Here is a 17771-nt window from a genome sequence, read left to right as displayed (position 1 = left end):
GAAATTTCCCAGAACACAGAGCAAAAAGATCAAGACATGGAAAAAGTTAACAATCATGGAGGTATCCAAGAATCAGGAGATCCAACGTTTGTCTAATTGCAACTTTAGAAAATGAGAACAGAAACATGGAGACAAGAATAAAATCAAAGAAAATTTCCTGGACTGTTGATGAAAATTGGAGATTTCAGATAGAAAGGGCCTGCAAAGCATAAAACAGGAAAAATGACAAAAGAAAATAATATAAATGGGATCTTTAAGGAAAAATAATTTATCAGGGAGAAAAACAGATTACCTACAAAGGACATGACTCACAGCGTTAGACTTCTCAAGAACAACTCCCAATAGTAGAAGATAAAGTTGTAATACCTTGAAAGTGTGCTTTTATGTGTATGGGATGGATGGGTCCTAATTTTGTTCCTATAATTTGAAACCTAGCTATGCTATTAATTAAGGACCAAATAAAGGCACTGTTTGCTTTCCATTCAGCTTTTCTGAAAAAGTTACTTGAAAAATCGATCAAAACGAAAAATCCAACAAACAGAAAGATGACATTAAAACACCCAACCAAACAACACGAAACAGAGGAATCAGGAAGTGTTTTGAGAAGAAATCCTGGTTACATAGCTCTGCAGCACACTTGGAAAGGTGGGTTCTGGGGAGAATAGCTTTAAGAAGAAAATAGACACTTACTTTGGGGTGCTCCAGATGAGGTGAAGGCATGTGTTTCTTTTGATCAATGATGGAAGTAGACATTTCAGGAAAGACACAAGCTCCACAGAAATGGCCTGATTCCTACGAAGTAAGCTAAAAAGAGCATTCTTTTACGCAATCGATGGAACAGTAAAAAGCTTTTCTGAAACAAGTCAAAACTTTTGGTCCAACAAATCAGGAGGGAGAAGGATTAGCTGATATGCTGAATTCATGTATGCTCTCTGGGTTTATAATACTATAATAATTTTTCCCATGACTTTGCTATTGTGACTTGGGTTTTACTTACAGACAAGCCTTTCCGTATCAACTGGTATTAAAGAATCATCCTAGAAATAGGCTTAGATTTTAAACTTTGTTCTGTAGTAGTATATTTTGACTTCTGAAAAAGCTGACAATTTTATCACCTGGAAACTTAAACATTCCCTTTAAGAAACATGTTCGATAATTTTTTACAAAATGAGAACCCTCAACATCTTAATGTTCTTGAAACAGTACCTTTTTTTTAACTTTAAAGGAATCTTTCTAATTTTAATTCCTTTTAAGAAAAAAAATCTTGTTTTGAAGAAGCATTTACCTGAAGTTCTGTAATTCTTTCAGGTTCCTTCAGTTTTCTTCTGTTAATAAAATTACATGGAACACATAAAAACAAAACAAAAAAGCAAATCTATTGAATTATAACGTCCTGGGGTGAGCCCGGTCACGTGAATTTTGAAAAATTCCCGTGATTTTGAAGCACTGATTTAAATGGACTTTCAATAAGTTCAGTCGGTTGCATTCATAGTACAGTAAATGGGAAGATAAGTGAGTGGTACTGGCACTGAATTTGAACGGTTGCAGGATGCTCCCCTCTATTTGGTGTAGCCTCAGCTCACTGCAGCGTGAGGGAGGGAGCGCCTGAGCGCGTGGGTGTACACGGGCGTGTCTGAGAGGTGCTGGAATTCGCTGCTGAAACTTCACTCTCTTCCCTGCCCTCAGCAACATTTTTGTTTGTTTTTGGTGAGGAGAGAGGGCAAGAAGGGAGTTGGGGCTGCCTCTCTGGCAGAAACCTGTCCCCAGCGTGGGAGAACGGCCTCTGCGGCGGCGGGGATTCTTCACGAAGTCAGGGGCTTGAGAACGGGAAATGCCTCATGAAATCGGTCAGGGCTCTCTAATCCACGGCAGTCCGCCTGAGCAGTCACAAAAACACTGTTGAGCGAACTGTCAGACAAACCCTGTCCAAGATGTTAAGGGTCTGGACCAGAAAGCATTTGAATTTGCACTCAGAACACGTAGAAAATTCGTCCCTCCTCCCTTTTAACCTTACATTTAGGTAATGGTCAATTTCTGCCTTAAAAAAAAAATCATAAGCGGAGATGACAGATCTCAAGTCCCCGCTTTTTGGGATTTGTAGTTTTGGCTTATTCCTCCGCGTGGTTTCCGCTTCTGGTCACGTGACTGGGACAAACCGGCCACACCTTCCCCAGCGAAGCCTTCGCGGTCCGCAGACCGACACGTCACTCCTCCGCCGTCAACCAAACTGCTCCTAGCACGTTCTTTCCGCGCTCTTGCGCTCACGAGCGGGCCTATCACAGCTCGGCGGGAGCACGAAGTCCCGCCTCCAGGCTGCTAAGTGATATCTGTATCGCCCAGTTAAGAAGTGGGAGCGCGGCTTTGTCCACGCCTCAGGATCTGACAGACAGTCCCGCAATCCTATCGCTCTCTAGATCTGTCGTCTCGGTCCTGAGCCAGCCAATGGGGAGCGGTCCGGGAGGCGGACCCGGCCGTTGCCAAGGTTGGGTGCGCCACTGAGCGGATGGCAGAGGGAGCCGAGCGGATTCGTGAGGAACGCTGGCCAGGTAAGAAGGCCTTAGGATATAACTTGAGCATTAGCGGCAGGTGCAGTCCAGGGCGTTGGTGGGGCTGAACGAAGTGCAGGAGGTGGGGCTGTAAAGGCCGCGGGGGAGAGAAGTTGGGGTGGGAAGCAGGGTCTGGGGCCTTGCAGAGGAGGGGGCGTGAGGTGGGTGTGGGGTCGTCCTGAAATGGGAGGAGGTGAAGGTCTAGGGTGGGGCGTGCGCTTAGGCCAGCGAGGCGTGGGGAAGAGTGGATCCTGGGTCTAGTCCTATGGGGAGAAGGCGCGTAGGATGCTAATGTGGGGGGTTGTCCCGCGGTGGGTGGTGTCAGAGGTGTTGAGTTGTGTGAAGGTGGGAGGCAGAGGGAGGTGGGACGCCCAGGGGTGAGCAGAAGTGGCGGGTGGAGGGGGGGAAAGGAGTGTGAGACGGCGTGAGAAAGCGTGCAGGCAAACGGCGGTGGGCAAGTTGCCGTCTTAGAGATTAGAACTGGGGTGGGACAAGGATGCCACAGCTTGCAGGCACAGTTGAGGAGGAGAACACGTGCTAAGTGTTTTAAGAAAAGTGTCTTTGCCCTTAGATGCTTTAGCAGTGAGTGAAAATGACCACCAGAAAGTACGTTATGAGAACTCCCTTAAGGCCCTGCCTCAAATTACTAGCTCCTTTAGTCAGTTTTCAGGTAGAGGGTCAAGTATTCGCATTTCCTCTGCTTAGTTTTCTAGTTGTGTGACTCATGTCAACTCAGTGGTGTTAAGTTCTTCTATTTCAGGCATTCCAGAAAACTAGTATAAACCTGAAGGATCTGGCTGATTATTGACTTCCTGGAGTTAGGTGTTTATTTTTGATTGCGAGATAAGGTTTTCCTTCGGGATTATAATTAAAAACTCACGGAAAACTGCTCCTCTGGGACAGTTAATTACAGAAAAGATGCTTGACTTCTCACTGTTGGAGCTAGGAATGTGTGATTCTTCATGCCTTCCACCTACTCCAGTGTTTTTTTTCCCCTTTTCTCTAGTAATATTGGGAAAAAGATCAGGAAGGGCGCTGGTTCCTTTTTTTTTCCTCTGCAGTCTTAAACAGTGTTGCATATCCTTTATTATTACATTCATTATCACTAAGCCTTTGACCAGCTTATGGTTTAAGAAGGCAGTGCTATCTTAAACAGAAATAAGCTAACCTCCTATGGTAAATTAGTGCTAATTTACCAGTGATCACCATTCCGAGTGGTCTACAAATTACTTCCCTCAACATTTTATTTGGATCTAGTCTTTTTTCCCCCCTGAGCTTTTCTTGCTTCAGTAGAAAGAATTTATTTTCTTTTCCCTCCAGATTGTCATCTGGTTCTATGAACTGTCTTTGGGATTAGTGGCTTAAAACAGCAGTGTCAATTACAGAGATGCCTTGAGACAGCTGATTGGAAGTGGGTATAGATCTGAGGCATAGTTCCAGTGTGATCCATGGGCTTGAAAGCGCAGTAATCTGTGTATGTATATCTCTGCCTCTGAGCGCATGGCTATACCTGCATTAGTGATGTCATGCTCTTTAGTTGACCCTGCAACCCCACTGGGATTTGCAACAAAAAGAAGCTTGTAGCCTGTCAGTTGAAGCTGAAATTTAGGGCTGTAAATTGTACTGATTCAGTCATGACTTCTATTTCTCTGCTTTCTGTTTTCCCTTGTGTACTCAGTATTCATCCCCTGCCTTCTTTCGTACATTCCTGCCTTGTTTTAAATACTCTCTTTCTCCTTTGATTTTTTTCTCTATTTCTGATCTTTCCTATGTTCTTTGCATCTCTCCCTCCAACCTCCTTTTTTTCTGTTCCTGTGTTTCTTTATTCCTGTTGTACTACACTATTGGCAGTTATGCTTATGTACTTGTTAATTGTGAGGGAGTGAGAAACAGAATTTTGGTGATAGAGTCTAATCACCCCTTGTTAGTCTTGACACATAGACCTGACTTGTGCCTACTCCTTTGCCGGCTGATCGTAATTCAGTCAAGGCTTGGGTATTAGTGTTAGCCCTGACCCTCTGTAGTGTGCTCACTAGCCCCTGTCTCTTATATAGTTCTCTACCATGTAAAATATGAAAGTGAATTAGGTAAATGGAAGGTGTTCGATGTCATGTAGTCTTGACTTTTCCATTTTAGCTATTCGAGTGTCATCTGTTGCCACCCACCGATGTCAAGATGACTAAGCTGGGGTTTTTGCGGCTGTCCTATGAAAAGCAGGACACACTTCTGAAGCTTCTCATTCTGTCAATGGCTGCTGTGTTATGTGAGTGTGCTTGTGGACCTCTTTGGAGATGGAAAGGAGAAAAATCTTGAGAAAAATCAAGAATGGCTTTTTTAAATGCCTTATTCTTTTTACTGTCCTCCATCACTATAAGTTTATGAAGGCAAATTAAAAGAAACACGGATTATAAAAGTCAGGGCTAGTGATCATCTGGGAAAGAAGGGGAGGCATGCTTTGCTAATTCTGTTTTCTCATAGAGCTGAAAGAGTTACTGAGGACCCTTGGATACTGAATTTTGTGAAAGATGATTGTCTTCAGTTTAGTTGCCTACATTAGTATTTCTGAAAATCTCTTCAGAACTTACTGCTTTTTAGATTTTCTAGCTCTTCATGAGTCAGAAGTATAGCTTTGATTGCTTTACCTCCTAGTTTGCTCCAGAGTTAAGGTTAGTTGTGGGGAGGGAAGGTCAACATATATAAAAGATGACCATGTAGATTGAGTGCAGTATTAGTAGGTGAATGCACTACTTTGGGGCCTTGATAACAAGTAGTTAACTATGTCCTCCCTAAGTGGAAAATGTAGGTGTCATTGTCAGGGGAAAGTGAACTTCTTTTGTTTCTTCTACATGGGAGTGATGGATAAATACTTTATTCAGGGATCATTTTATATTTCCTGTGACTTCTGTGCTGGATAATGCTATAATACTACTGTCTACTATTTTTCATGGCACATCACCATTAAAATATTAATTCTCTGGTATTTGCAGCATTCTCCACTCGTCTCTTTGCTGTCTTGAGATTTGAAAGTGTCATCCATGAGTTTGATCCGTGAGTACTTTTGCTTGGTCTGGTATTTCCTTTGGGAAGCATTGAGGTTCATGGGTTTCAAATTCAAATTCCAATCAGCTCTCAGTGATGGAGATGCTATATATTCTATACGTTTAGGAAAAAAAAACCCTTAAGTTTTCCAGAGGAGATAATTGTCTCCTTTTGAAACATTTCTGTTGGAATTAACCAAGTGAGTGTCTCAGACTCACAGAAAATATGAGAGGTATTGCTGGTGTGCCTACCTGTCATTTAAGATCTGGCTAGGTGTGGTGTGTTTGAGGCTCAGTAGAAAATCACAAGCCATGAACTTGAGATCCGTGACATTCTTTTTTTGTTTTATTAACTATTTATATGGTAGAAATTGGGCCTATCATTTAAGTCCTAAGGCATTGAGGAAATTTTAAACCTGTGAGTTTGATTAGGGGTTTTGATTATTAGATAAAAAAGATATAAGTGAAAGACATTTACTGAGCATTCATTTTGATCCAAGCACTGTTTTACAGATTATCTGTAAATCCTTACAACAATCCTATGAGATGGAGGTACTATTATCTCCTTTTTACAGGTGAGGAGACTGAGGCTATTCAAGGTTACACATTTAGTAAGTGCAAGAGCCAAGATTTGAATCTAGGTTAGTCTGTCTCCAGACACTGAAGTTATTGTGTTATATTGCCTAAAGTTAAGGCTTAATTAAAAATTTTGAGAGCCAGAATCTAAGTTCTTGAAGTGTCATTGCTGTGTTGAAAGTAGCATATTTGGCTTACAGAGCATTGATTAAAAAGTTTAATACTTGCATGTATTTGCAAATTTGTCATTTTGTTTTGTGTAGATATTGGAAAGCACTTCGGAGGCATACAAATATTTTCTTGGGAGCCTCCCAAATCAATTTATATTTTTTCTCATGAATGAGGAAACTCATGTCCTTTTGTTTCTTGATCATCAGTCTATTAGGGCTTTTTCTCAGACCCTCTAGGTGGGCAAACATTGAGGTAAGATGGTCAGGGAAAGCAAGAGTATCTGCTCTGTAGTCACAGAGTTGGAAGGGACTGTAAAAATCATGTGATTTGATACTTTTGCAGAGCAGGAAACTGAGGCCCGGGGTGTTAGCCCACGCCAGACCTATTTCCACTAACTTATACTTCCTCTATCTAACTTTGCCTCTCCAACTCTTAGGTAAAGGACACAATTCTGGCACATGTTGACTGACTGCTACCCTCGTCCCTTTTGTTTCTCTGACAGTTACCAAAATAACATTCATCAGCAACAGACAGGGATAGAGATTTCTGCCATCTGCTACTTGTACTTACTTCAGCTGCTAAAATTTGACTGACCAAGGAGAAAATAGGGTTAGAGGGGTGGGCAGAAAAGATTGTTAGTCATGATTATCTCTAGTAATTGAACAGTTCCTTTTGTTTGTTTATGTATATTTTTTGCCCTTCTTTTTTAAAATTTCTTTTTAAAGGAGAAACTTAAGGAGTTACATAGCTTGGACCTAAAGAACTGTGTCTTTCCATGCGTAACTCTTAAGAATTTCATATCAAATATTTTTAATGTAATCTATATTTTTATGCTACTATGTAAATGTCGGAACTATTTTAAATAACAACATGGGTAGACCTTGTTACAAGTTTAAACACTCATTAAGTTTGTGTTATGTAGTGGATTAAGAACTTTTCATTCCGCATATGGTGTTATAGCAGCATCTTTAGAGATGGTCATCCCCTGAAATTATCTATGTGTTTTTGTGTGTGGTATGGGTATGTTCTTTTATATGTTCCTCTCACTTGAAAAGAGCCAAATTTATTGGTGCCCACATCTCAGCTGTTCTGTCTTTTGGCTTCTTGAATTCTCTTACTGGTGCTAATGACTACTATATGCCAGCCTGGTGAAGTACCCTGCTTGAGTGCTTTATTGTAATTTTAGCCTCCAGTTGCATTTCCTTACCAGAGAAGCAATGCTTTAGTTGAGGCAGTCATGGAGCTAGAAATGAGGAGACTTATGATAATGTGAAATGATTTTCATGCTTGGCATAATTTTTGGTACCAAACTGACTCTTATTAGAGTAATGATAAGTTCCTCAATGGTGTAACCTGAGGAGCAAAATTCACTGCAAATTTTTGCAATTATTTGAGTATGAAGAGGAGGAGACACAGGTCTTTCTTTCTTGCTATAGGTACTTCAATTATCGGACTACCCGGTTCCTGGCTGAGGAGGGATTTTATAAATTCCATAACTGGTTTGATGACCGGGCCTGGTACCCTTTGGGGCGAATCATTGGAGGAACCATTTACCCAGGTGTGGCAAACAGGACTTTTTCTTTTTTAAAAAACAGAAATAAAGTATTTGTATATTATGGAAAACTTTCTTCTATTTCCAGTATCTTCGTTTTGTGACACTTGAGATTTCCATCTAATTACAGATTCCTAAAAGTAGATCTTTTATAGACAGGAGAACACGAATGGGGGAGTAGGGATGGGTGGTTTTTATAAATTCTGGACTTTTGATTGAATCCTTAGGAGAGAAATTTATAGGCCTACTGGAGTTGATTGTGTTAGTATTTCTGGTGGTTTGTCGAGGCTTCTGTTGTCACTTCATTGATACTTGAATTTCCTTCTCTTTCCCTTAAGTTCTTTGTATTACTAGAATAACCTAATAAAGTTTCTTCTTCCTGTTACAGGCTTAATGATTACCTCTGCTGCAATCTACCATGTACTCCATTTTTTCCACATTACCATCGACATTCGGAATGTCTGTGTGTTCCTGGCCCCTCTCTTCTCTTCCTTCACCACCATCGTCACGTACCACCTTACCAAAGAGCTCAAGGTGAAGGATTTGGGGTGACAAGAGTCTTGGGAATGAATATTGTTGAACCTCTCTAGTAGATGCTAAAGGGTGGGGGACTGAGAGCGTTAGAAGGGCAGGAAGCCAGAGGCTAAAGACAGCTTTTGCTGGGTTGAATCATTGAGTTCACTCCTGCCCCTCCCTAGAATATGTGGTTTCTTACCATTAGCAACTGTTCATCCTTATAAGAGAACATTGGAAGGTCAAATGTAAATTGCTATGTAAGGGCAGACATTTAAAATGCAAAATGTAAGGTTTAGATTTTGAAGTCCTTACACTAAGGGAGAGGAAAAATACAGTAAGTGTTCCAAAGTGGTTCTTCCTTCTGGAGATGGACACTCAGCAATTATCGGTTAATTTTTTTGAACATTTATTTAAAAATTCTTAAACCACTTGGCTTTTGTAGTAGACTCTATAATACTGAGTCTCTTTTTCTAGGTTTCTGCTTTGCCTGCCCTGGCTTCTTGGATGCTGTTGTTAGTCTGTGGCTTTGGTGTCAGGGAGATACCTGAGAAGTGATAAACTAGTAGGAAGGCTTGGGAAACTTGAGTTTAGTTTGGAATCTTTTTCATCCTTCTCTTTGCTGCCTTTGATCCAAATTTGACTTTTATCAACAGACAAGTCCTTATATTGTTTTGGAGTGTGGGTTATATTTTGTTGTTCCTCTTTGCAGAGCTCACAGATTGCCTGGTGATGTTGCAACTTTATTATCTAAGCTCCTGGCATCTTTAGTGCAGAATAGATTATCACCTATCTTTGTTGGCTTTTTAGCTCAAATAATAATTATCTTCCTTTGATTGTCCTTACATAGCTTTTAGAGGTGTTTCCGCGGTGTGCAGACATTATTAGAGATAGGGACTCATAAGCCTAGGCATACTCCAGCCAGATCGCCTATTCTGGAGCAGTGTCTGATGTCTAACAGCTTACCTGATTTGTCTGTCTTTAGCATATGTGTACTCAGTTTCAGATTTGGTACCATCATGGGGAATTGGTTGTGAAGTTTTTAGCTTTCTTGTGCTGTGAACATTTCTAGCACTGCATCTGTCTTGAAAAATGTTGGACTGTTCTCTGGCTCCATTATAAACAGCATGGACTACTGGATCTTCTCTCTCACAGATGTATTGGTGTTAACTTCCTACTCTTCTTTTCTTACAGGATGCAGGGGCTGGACTTCTTGCTGCTGCCATGATTGCTGTTGTTCCTGGGTATATCTCCCGATCTGTGGCTGGCTCCTATGATAATGAAGGTAAGACATAAAATGCTGAAGAGGATCTGTTCACCTCATTATCCAGTAGAACTTCAAGAAGTGCTGTAGAATCTGGGTTCAAATCTTTTGTTTAGCAATAGCAAAAATGGTGTCTGAGTGAGAAGGTTAGAAATGGGCAAGAAGGGACCTCAGATAAGTTAATATTCTCTCTGTCATCCCCCCTAGAGAGGTAGCTGGTAATTTTCCTTATGTAAGGCCTTTGACTCATTGCTGGATTCGTAAAAGTAGAGTTAGTTTTTAGTGTTGAATGGTGCTGGGTTTTTTTTTTTTTTCCTGCTTTTTCTCCCTAGTTCCCCTAGTACATAGTTGTATATTTTGGTTGTGGGTCCTTCTAGTTGTGGCATGTGGGATGCCGCCTCAGCATGGCCTGTCGAGTGGTGCCATGTCCACACCCAGGATCCAAACCAGCGAAACCCTTGGCTGCCGAAGCTGAGTGGGTGAATTTAACCACTCGGCCACGGGGCTGGCCCCGGTGCTGTTGTTTTAACATTGTAATTATTTGCTTTATTTTCCTAGATAAGAAGAATAGATGTTCTTAAAATTATAGTAATTTTTATTGACTTACTCTCTGTTCAGTCTATATTTATTGAATGTTATTGGGAAAAGACAGTGGTAGATACTATAAAGATAGATAATAAGATTATTTTGGCTCAGAATTAGAATTACAGAGATAGATAATGAATAAAATTATTTTGGCCCATAATCTATTAAGATAAATATGGACCTATAAAAATAACTAATAAAGACAGATAGTATTATATGCCATGAGAGAAATGTGAACAGAGTACTTTGGGAATGTAGTGAAAGGAGAGATTAATTCAGATTTGGGGATCAGGGCAGGCTTTTTGGAAGTTGAACTGGGCCCTGACGTTGAGACTTTGTTAGGTGAACATTAAGGGAGAGGGGCAGTCAGGGCATGAGGATCAGCTTGTGGTAAGATGTAGAGACAAGAAGGTGCAGGATAGTACAGGATATCTTTAGGACCACACTGGCAGGGAATTTACTGCCTGGAAAGAATAGTAATAATAGTGGCCAACACTTACTGTGCGCTTGCTGTGTGCTAGCTACTGTTCTGAGTGCTTTACATGCAATAATTAAATTTGTCTTCACAACACTTTTATGAAGTAGATACTCTACGGACTCCTTTTTACAGAAAACTGAGACAAAGAGAGGTAAAATAATTAAACTATTAATGAGTAGTAGATCTGAGATATGAATCTAGGAAGTCTGTTTCAGAACTGTATTCTTAAGTATTATGCCAGCGCGGCCTTTCATTGAATTTTTGTTGTGTTCTTTCTGCAGGGATTGCCATCTTTTGCATGCTACTCACCTACTACATGTGGATCAAAGCAGTAAAGACTGGTTCCATCTATTGGGCAGCCAAGTGTGCCCTTGCTTATTTCTATATGGTAACTATTTACTCCTTTCTTCCAGGAGTCACTCTGTGTCTAAATACCCCTTGGGATCAACTGATACAAGTTGGAAGTACCTCTTGGGGTTTGAGATCATGTACTGGAGGCTAGAAGTCTTGTTTGTCTCTTGCATCCATACAAAGCCCAAACCAAGGCAGGCCTGGATATCCATTGTATAATAGCAAGATAGAGATAATGTTTTTAGTTTTGAAAGTTTTCCAGATACTCTATTTCCTATGGGTACATATTGGTTGGCCAGCTCTCTTTTCTGATACATTCTCTTAAAATTTTTCCTTTTCTAATATATTTTTTTCTGGTTGATCACATGTATACACTTAGATGTCTTCCCTTAGCTTAATTTTCTTCCTCACGTTTCCCATGTATCCCCAAATCCTCCATCTGACCTTACAATAGATTGCATCTGGATTACCCTGAGGGTTGGGTCCCTCTGGTTTTGTGATTGTGATGGCAGAAGCCGTTGGGGACAGGGGATTGTTACAGTAATAGGTGTAAATTTGATTTTCCTATTTAGAGAAATCAGTTATTTAAACTCTCTAAGCTACTTGGCATAAATAAAGTTGATAGTTACTGTAAAGAGATGTTCTTTAAAAAGGTTGCAGGTGATATCCTAAGGTGTAACTGTGGTGGTCTGAGGAGGAGTGCTCAAAAGAACTGTTCTTTTTTATCCCGTCACAGGTCTCTTCATGGGGAGGTTATGTGTTCTTGATCAACTTGATCCCTCTCCATGTTCTAGTGCTGATGCTCACAGGACGTTTCTCTCACCGCATCTATGTGGCCTACTGTACTGTTTACTGCTTGGGCACCATTCTTTCCATGCAGATCTCCTTTGTGGGTTTCCAGGTGAGCGCTAGACTGGGTGGAGTTTTTAGCTTCTTCCACTTTTTTCTAAGCAGCTCCAAGTAGATTGATTTATCTTGAATTCTGATGAAGAGAGTGAGACTTATTCACAGGTCTGACCTTGGACTGCTTGTGTTAACTGAAGTAACAGAATCATTGGTCATTAAAGTCTGCTTCCAGGAGTGTTAATATTTGCCCCTGTGAAGTTTGAATTTAATGACTCTTAATTTGCCTTAGGTTTGTGGGAGGAAGAGGGATATTTTGGTTTAGCGGGGTCGATGTGAGTGATCAAAGTTATCCAGCCCTTTTTAATGCTAATGACCCCATTTAATAGTAATGACTCCTGAACTTAAGGGGGCCTAAGTGAAAGTCTTTTAGGAAGCGAAGCACAAATTTTTAATCACATTACCCCATAGTGTTAAAAGACAACTATTAAATCAGAGAGTAATGTAGTGTGTTTGCCTTCACATGTAAAATTCTTACGAAAGTGGAACCCTTGAGGTCAACAAGTACTTCTTTACTGATCACCTACTGTGTGCAATTCACTAATCTATGGGAAATGTAAAAAGTAAAAATCTGGTCCTGGTTCTTAAGGAAGTTACAGTCTTGCTAGGGGGAAAGAGGTGTATGCTATACTACATATCTGTAGTCTCTGGTATAGTGGTTCTGGAAATGTAGTTCCTGGACCAGCAGTATCAGCAGCATCTGGGAACTTGTGAGAAATGCAAATTCTGGGGCCCACCATAGATCTACTGAATCAGAAGCTCTGGGGATGGGTCTCAACAATCTGTGTCTTAACATTCCCTGTTCTACCCCGACCATGATTATGATGCCCTCTAGAGTTTGAGAACCACTGATCTAAGCAAAGAATTTATTTATTTATTTTGGTGAGGAAGATTGGCCCTGAGCTAACATCTCTTGCCAGTCTTTCTCTTTTTGTTTCAGGAAGATTGTCTCTGAGCTAACACGTGCGCCAATCTTCCTCTATTTTTGGTACATGAGACACTGCCACAGCATGGCTTGTGAGCAGTGTGTTGGTTTGTGCCTGGGATCTGAATGTGCGAACCCTGAGCTGCTGAAGTGGGGCATGTGAACTTAACCACTACGCCACCCGGCCGGCACTAAGCAAAGAATTTTTAAGTACTGGAAGAGATATAAGGTGTATGGAATGTGGAATGGAACGATGGATTTCAATTTGGCGGATTAGGAGGAAGTGGTATTTGCATTGGGCCTTGAATGATGAGAATTTCAGTGAATGATGAAAATGAATTTTGAAAAGCTCACTGAATTCAATGAATTTTGGGAAAATGAGAAAATATAAAATTCAGGCTAAAGAAATATCCTGAGCCAAGGCCAGAGATGTGATAACGATAGAGTATGGTATTCTTTGGGAGACTCCAAATATTTTTTGGAAAATATGGCAGGTGAATTAGACCCCTCCTAGATTGTCCCTAATTCCTTGGTGGCCTCAGAACTCATTCAGATCTAGGCTGGACCCATTCTGTTCCTAACGTCATTCTCCTACATATGCTTTCACCTACAGCCTGTCCTTTCATCAGAGCACATGGCAGCCTTTGGGGTCTTTGGTCTCTGCCAGATCCATGCCTTTGTGGATTATCTGCGCAGCAAGTTGAATCCACAGCAATTTGAAGTTCTTTTCCGAAGTGTCATCTCCCTGGTAGGCTTTGTCCTTCTCACCGTGGGAGCTCTCCTCATGCTGACAGGTAAGGAAGGCTCACAGCTTTTAGTATTAAATGTAAATGAGTATGGACATAGGATAAACTCCAAAAATGCAGATTATTTCCTGTCCACAGATTTATTTTTTTCCTCCTATTTCTTTTTTTCATTCCAAGCATGTAAACTCCTACTTCTTCACATTGAGTCCACTTGTCAGCCCAGTGTTTGAATTTAGCATAGCAAAGAATGTCTCATTAGAGCAGCTCTTAATCTCGGAAGAATCACACTTGGTGAAAGGACTGTATCTTACTTTGATAATGTTTCTCCTCTCTTTTTTTTCTTTTCTTTACTATTGGTAGGGTGGGAGAAATTCTAACATTGCACGTTATACCCTGCAACATGGCCTCATCTAATACCAAATGCACTAAACCATTGCTGTTTTGTTTGATTGGCATGCCACATTTTCCTCCTCCTTCATTTTTCTTTTTTTTGAGGCAGATTAGCCCTGAGCTAACATCTGCTGCCACTCCTCTTTTTGCTGAGGAAGACTGGCCCTGAGCTAACATCTGTGCCCATCTTCCTCTACTTTATATGTGGGATGCCTGCCACAGCATGGCTTGCCAGGTGGTGCCGTGTCCACCCCTGGAATCCCAGCTGGCGAACCCTGGGCCGCCAAAGTGGAACATGCGAACTTAACCGCTGCGCCACTGGGCTGGCCTCTTCCTCCTCCTTCATTTTCCTCATTTCCGCTTCTCAGAGGCTGATTTGATTTTGCCAAGGCTCTGTGTGTTGTCTAATTCAGAGCAGCACTGGAAGACATAGTTGACTTAGTTTATAGAATTGTCCTTGGTTTAGTCAGATTTGGCCTAAAACCTTCCCGGGAGCATTGTTGCCTCCCTTCACTCTGAGTTCATGTACAGGCTGACTTTATTCTGCTGGCTGTGCTGACAAAAGTACTCTCAAGTCCGAAAGAAAGGAAGGGGTGAAATTCTCAAAGTATTGGTGTCCTTTAAACAAAAACCTAGTCCTCTGTCTCAGGTAATCTTATTAAAATGAGAAGTGATTAGTTAGAATCAGGTGTTATTTTGTTTCAGGAGTGATTGTGAAATATTTGTTGCCTCTTTGCTGCCAGGAAAAATATCTCCCTGGACGGGGCGTTTCTACTCACTGCTGGATCCTTCTTATGCTAAGAACAACATCCCCATCATTGCTTCTGTGTCTGAGCATCAACCTACGACCTGGTCCTCATACTATTTTGACCTGCAGCTTCTCGTCTTCATGTTTCCAGGTCTGTCTGCCTTGTGTTCTTAAGTATCCTTCTTTGTAAGAATCACCGTTTGATTCAGAATAAGTAAACTACTCTCATCTTTGTGTTTTTGTTTTTTGCCTGTTTAGTCTCTGCGGTACAGAGGATGGCTAGCACATTTTTCTAATATTTGAAGTAGAGTAGAAGTCAGAAGGTGAACAGTTGTAGATAACTGTCAAATTCAGAGCCTCACAGTTTTCTGTTAATTTGTATTATAAGTTAAAATTCAACCCTAATTTGTATTCAGGATTAAAAAAATTTTTTTTGAAGTATTTAGTGTACTTCTCCCCAAGATCCCTGATCCCTGCCTCCTCCCCATTTATCTTCTCGGCAGTTTTTGAAGTTTGAGAATAGGCATGGTTGATTGTAAAGTCTCTTCATCTAACTTATCCTTCTGGCGAATCCACATATGTTTTGGAATTTACCAGTGGTGGGAGGTTTTCTTTTTTTTTTTAATAAGATAACTTTTACATTTTTTCCTTAGTATGAAAGTAAGTTGTCTATTGTAAAAAATATAGACAAGAAAAAAAAGGTAAAAATTTCAAGAGTTTTCACCACACATCTGTTGCTGTTGTTAACATTTTGATCTATATTCATCCCATTATTTATTGAATAAAAATGAGATGATATGGTTTTTTTCCCCCTGATTTTTTTAGTTTCATAAAGAATCATGAAAATTTCTATTTAGTTTTATTTCAGAGAAATAATATTTAAGGTATGTCATTTATTAGTTTTTTAAAGTACGGAGATGTGTAGAGAAGGCAATGGTCCATGATCTCCTGCAGCAATATTTTCAATGATGTATTATAGACTATTTTATAAATATACTATAATTAACTCCCTCTTTAATGTTGGACATTTAAGTGGTTTCTGATGTTTTGCTATTTTAAAGAGTGCTGTAGTAAACATCTTGGCACATATCTATGATTGTTTTTTCAGCTGCTGCTTTTTACTTTTACTTTTGTAGTTGGTCTCTATTACTGCTTTAGCAACCTGTCTGATGCCCGGATTTTCATCATCATGTATGGTGTGACCAGCATGTACTTTTCGGCTGTAATGGTGAGGAATGTCCTCAGTCCTAGCAAACCTTTTCATTCCTAACTCTGACGTGCTTTTTTCACCCTGTATGGCTGGATTCAGAAAGTACTGATGATTGTACAGATGCTTCCCTCTGAGCATTTGTGTGGCTTGAGTTGTAAAGCTGCTTACTATTGTTGCTCTTTCCCAGGAATGTATGAGGCACTCATATATTCTGATTGTGGGGCCGACTTTCTCCAATTCATAACCTTGTGTTAGGGAGAGGCACTTGTACGCTTGTTAGAGAAAGTGACTCTGGGCAGGTTCCTTCCACTCTATTTCTGGGTGTCTTTAAAAGGGAGATGGTATTTTTTTCTTAAAGGCCTGGGAGGATTGCCGAGTACTAGGTTGTGAAAAGGAAGGAGAGGTTTTATGCATTTTAGTAAGACAGTGTTTCTCATCCTTTTTTCACCCCAAACCACAGTTAAGAAATACATTTTAGGGGCTGGCCCTGTGGCCGAGTGGTTAAGTTCGTGCGCTCTGCTGCAGGCGGCCCAGTGTTTCATTAGTTCGAATCTTGGGCGCGGACATGGCACTGCTCATCAGACCACGCTGAGGCAGCGTCCCACATGCCACAACTAGAAGAACCCACAACGAAGAATACACAACTATGTACCGGGGGGCTTTGGGGAGAAAAAAGGAAAAAATAAAATCTTTAAAAAAAAAAAAAAGAAATACATTTTAGAGCCAGCCCTGATGGCCTGGTAGTTCAAGTTCGGTGCTGTCTCCACTTCAGTGGCTCAGATTCACTTCCAAGTCATGGAACCACACCACCTGTCTGTCAGTTGCCATGCTGTAGTGGCGGCTCACATAGAAGAACTAGAAGGACTTACAACTGGGATATACAACCATGCACTGGGGCTTTGTGGAGGAAAAAAAAGAGGAAGATTGGCAAGAGATGTTGGCTCACGGCGAATCTTCCCTGCAAAAAAAAAAAAGAAATACATTTTATATCATTATTACTCAGGACTCACATATATATATATATATATGTATATAACTTAAAAACAAAGTTTAAGAATATGTATTTTTTTTTTTAAAGATTTTATTTTTGCTTTTTTCTCCAAAGTCCCCTGGTACATAGTTGCATATATTTTAGTTGCGGGTCCTTCTAGTTGTGGCACGTGGGACACCCCCTCAACGTGGCCTGACAAGTGGTGCCATGTCCGCACCCAGCATCCAAACTGGCGAAACAATAGGCCACCGCAGTGGAGCACATGAACTTAACCGCTTGTCCATGGGGCTGGCCCTGAGAATATGTGTTTTTACTGCTACAGACATATCAAGTGTTTTCTCTTCTTTTTTCTTGTGTTTTATTGAAAAGTCATGTTTGTTGAAAACCCCTAAGTTGATGTGATCTACTAATAGGTTGAAATCTGTAATTTGCAGAACACTGATTAGCCTATGATCTTGCCTCCTGTCTCTCCTAGGTGCGTTTAATGCTAGTGTTGGCACCTGTTATGTGCATTCTTTCTGGCATTGGAGTTTCCCAGGTGCTGTCCACTTACATGAAGAATCTGGACATCAGTCGTCCAGACAAGAAGAGCAAGAAGCAGCAGGATTCTACCTACCCTATTAAGAATGAGGTGAGAATTAAGTAACACTAGGAACAGGCTTGGGAAACTATGTGTAAGTGTGTGTGTGTGCATATATGTATATATTGTTTTTGAGAGAGAGAGTAAAGTAGAGCGCTGTCCTAAGTGGTCAGAATTAACTTAATGTAGCCCCTGACTTATTTT

The 17771-nt window shown here is 40.7% G+C and overlaps 1 protein-coding gene across 4 annotated transcripts in view; it reads left to right on the top strand.

The window, feature by feature from the left end:
- The first annotated feature begins 2206 nt into the window (after positions 1–2206).
- Positions 2207–17771, top strand: part of STT3A (STT3 oligosaccharyltransferase complex catalytic subunit A) — a 28051-nt gene continuing 12486 nt past the window's right edge. Inside the window, exons 1-13 of one of the 4 annotated variants that reach the window (XM_070489985.1) lie at positions 2487–2546; positions 3867–4020; positions 4683–4809; positions 5534–5594; positions 7768–7889; positions 8272–8417; positions 9591–9681; positions 11005–11111; positions 11811–11975; positions 13516–13696; positions 14782–14937; positions 15923–16014; positions 17463–17618. In XM_070489985.1, the coding sequence (XP_070346086.1) occupies positions 4722–4809; positions 5534–5594; positions 7768–7889; positions 8272–8417; positions 9591–9681; positions 11005–11111; positions 11811–11975; positions 13516–13696; positions 14782–14937; positions 15923–16014; positions 17463–17618 (1365 nt within the window). In that variant the 5' untranslated portion in view covers positions 2487–2546; positions 3867–4020; positions 4683–4721. Of the gene's footprint in view, positions 2547–3866; positions 4021–4682; positions 4810–5533; positions 5595–7767; positions 7890–8271; positions 8418–9590; positions 9682–11004; positions 11112–11810; positions 11976–13515; positions 13697–14781; positions 14938–15922; positions 16015–17462; positions 17619–17771 lie in introns of all 4 variants that reach the window. The other 3 variants (XM_014848589.3, XM_070489987.1, XM_070489988.1) reach the window with 3 other exon arrangements.

Source organism: Equus asinus, chromosome 20, assembly GCF_041296235.1.
Source record: "Equus asinus isolate D_3611 breed Donkey chromosome 20, EquAss-T2T_v2, whole genome shotgun sequence".
Taxonomy (NCBI): Eukaryota; Metazoa; Chordata; class Mammalia; order Perissodactyla; family Equidae; genus Equus; species Equus asinus.
The sequence above is the reverse complement of the archived record's forward strand: the minus strand, read 5'-3'. Positions and strand labels throughout refer to the sequence as shown.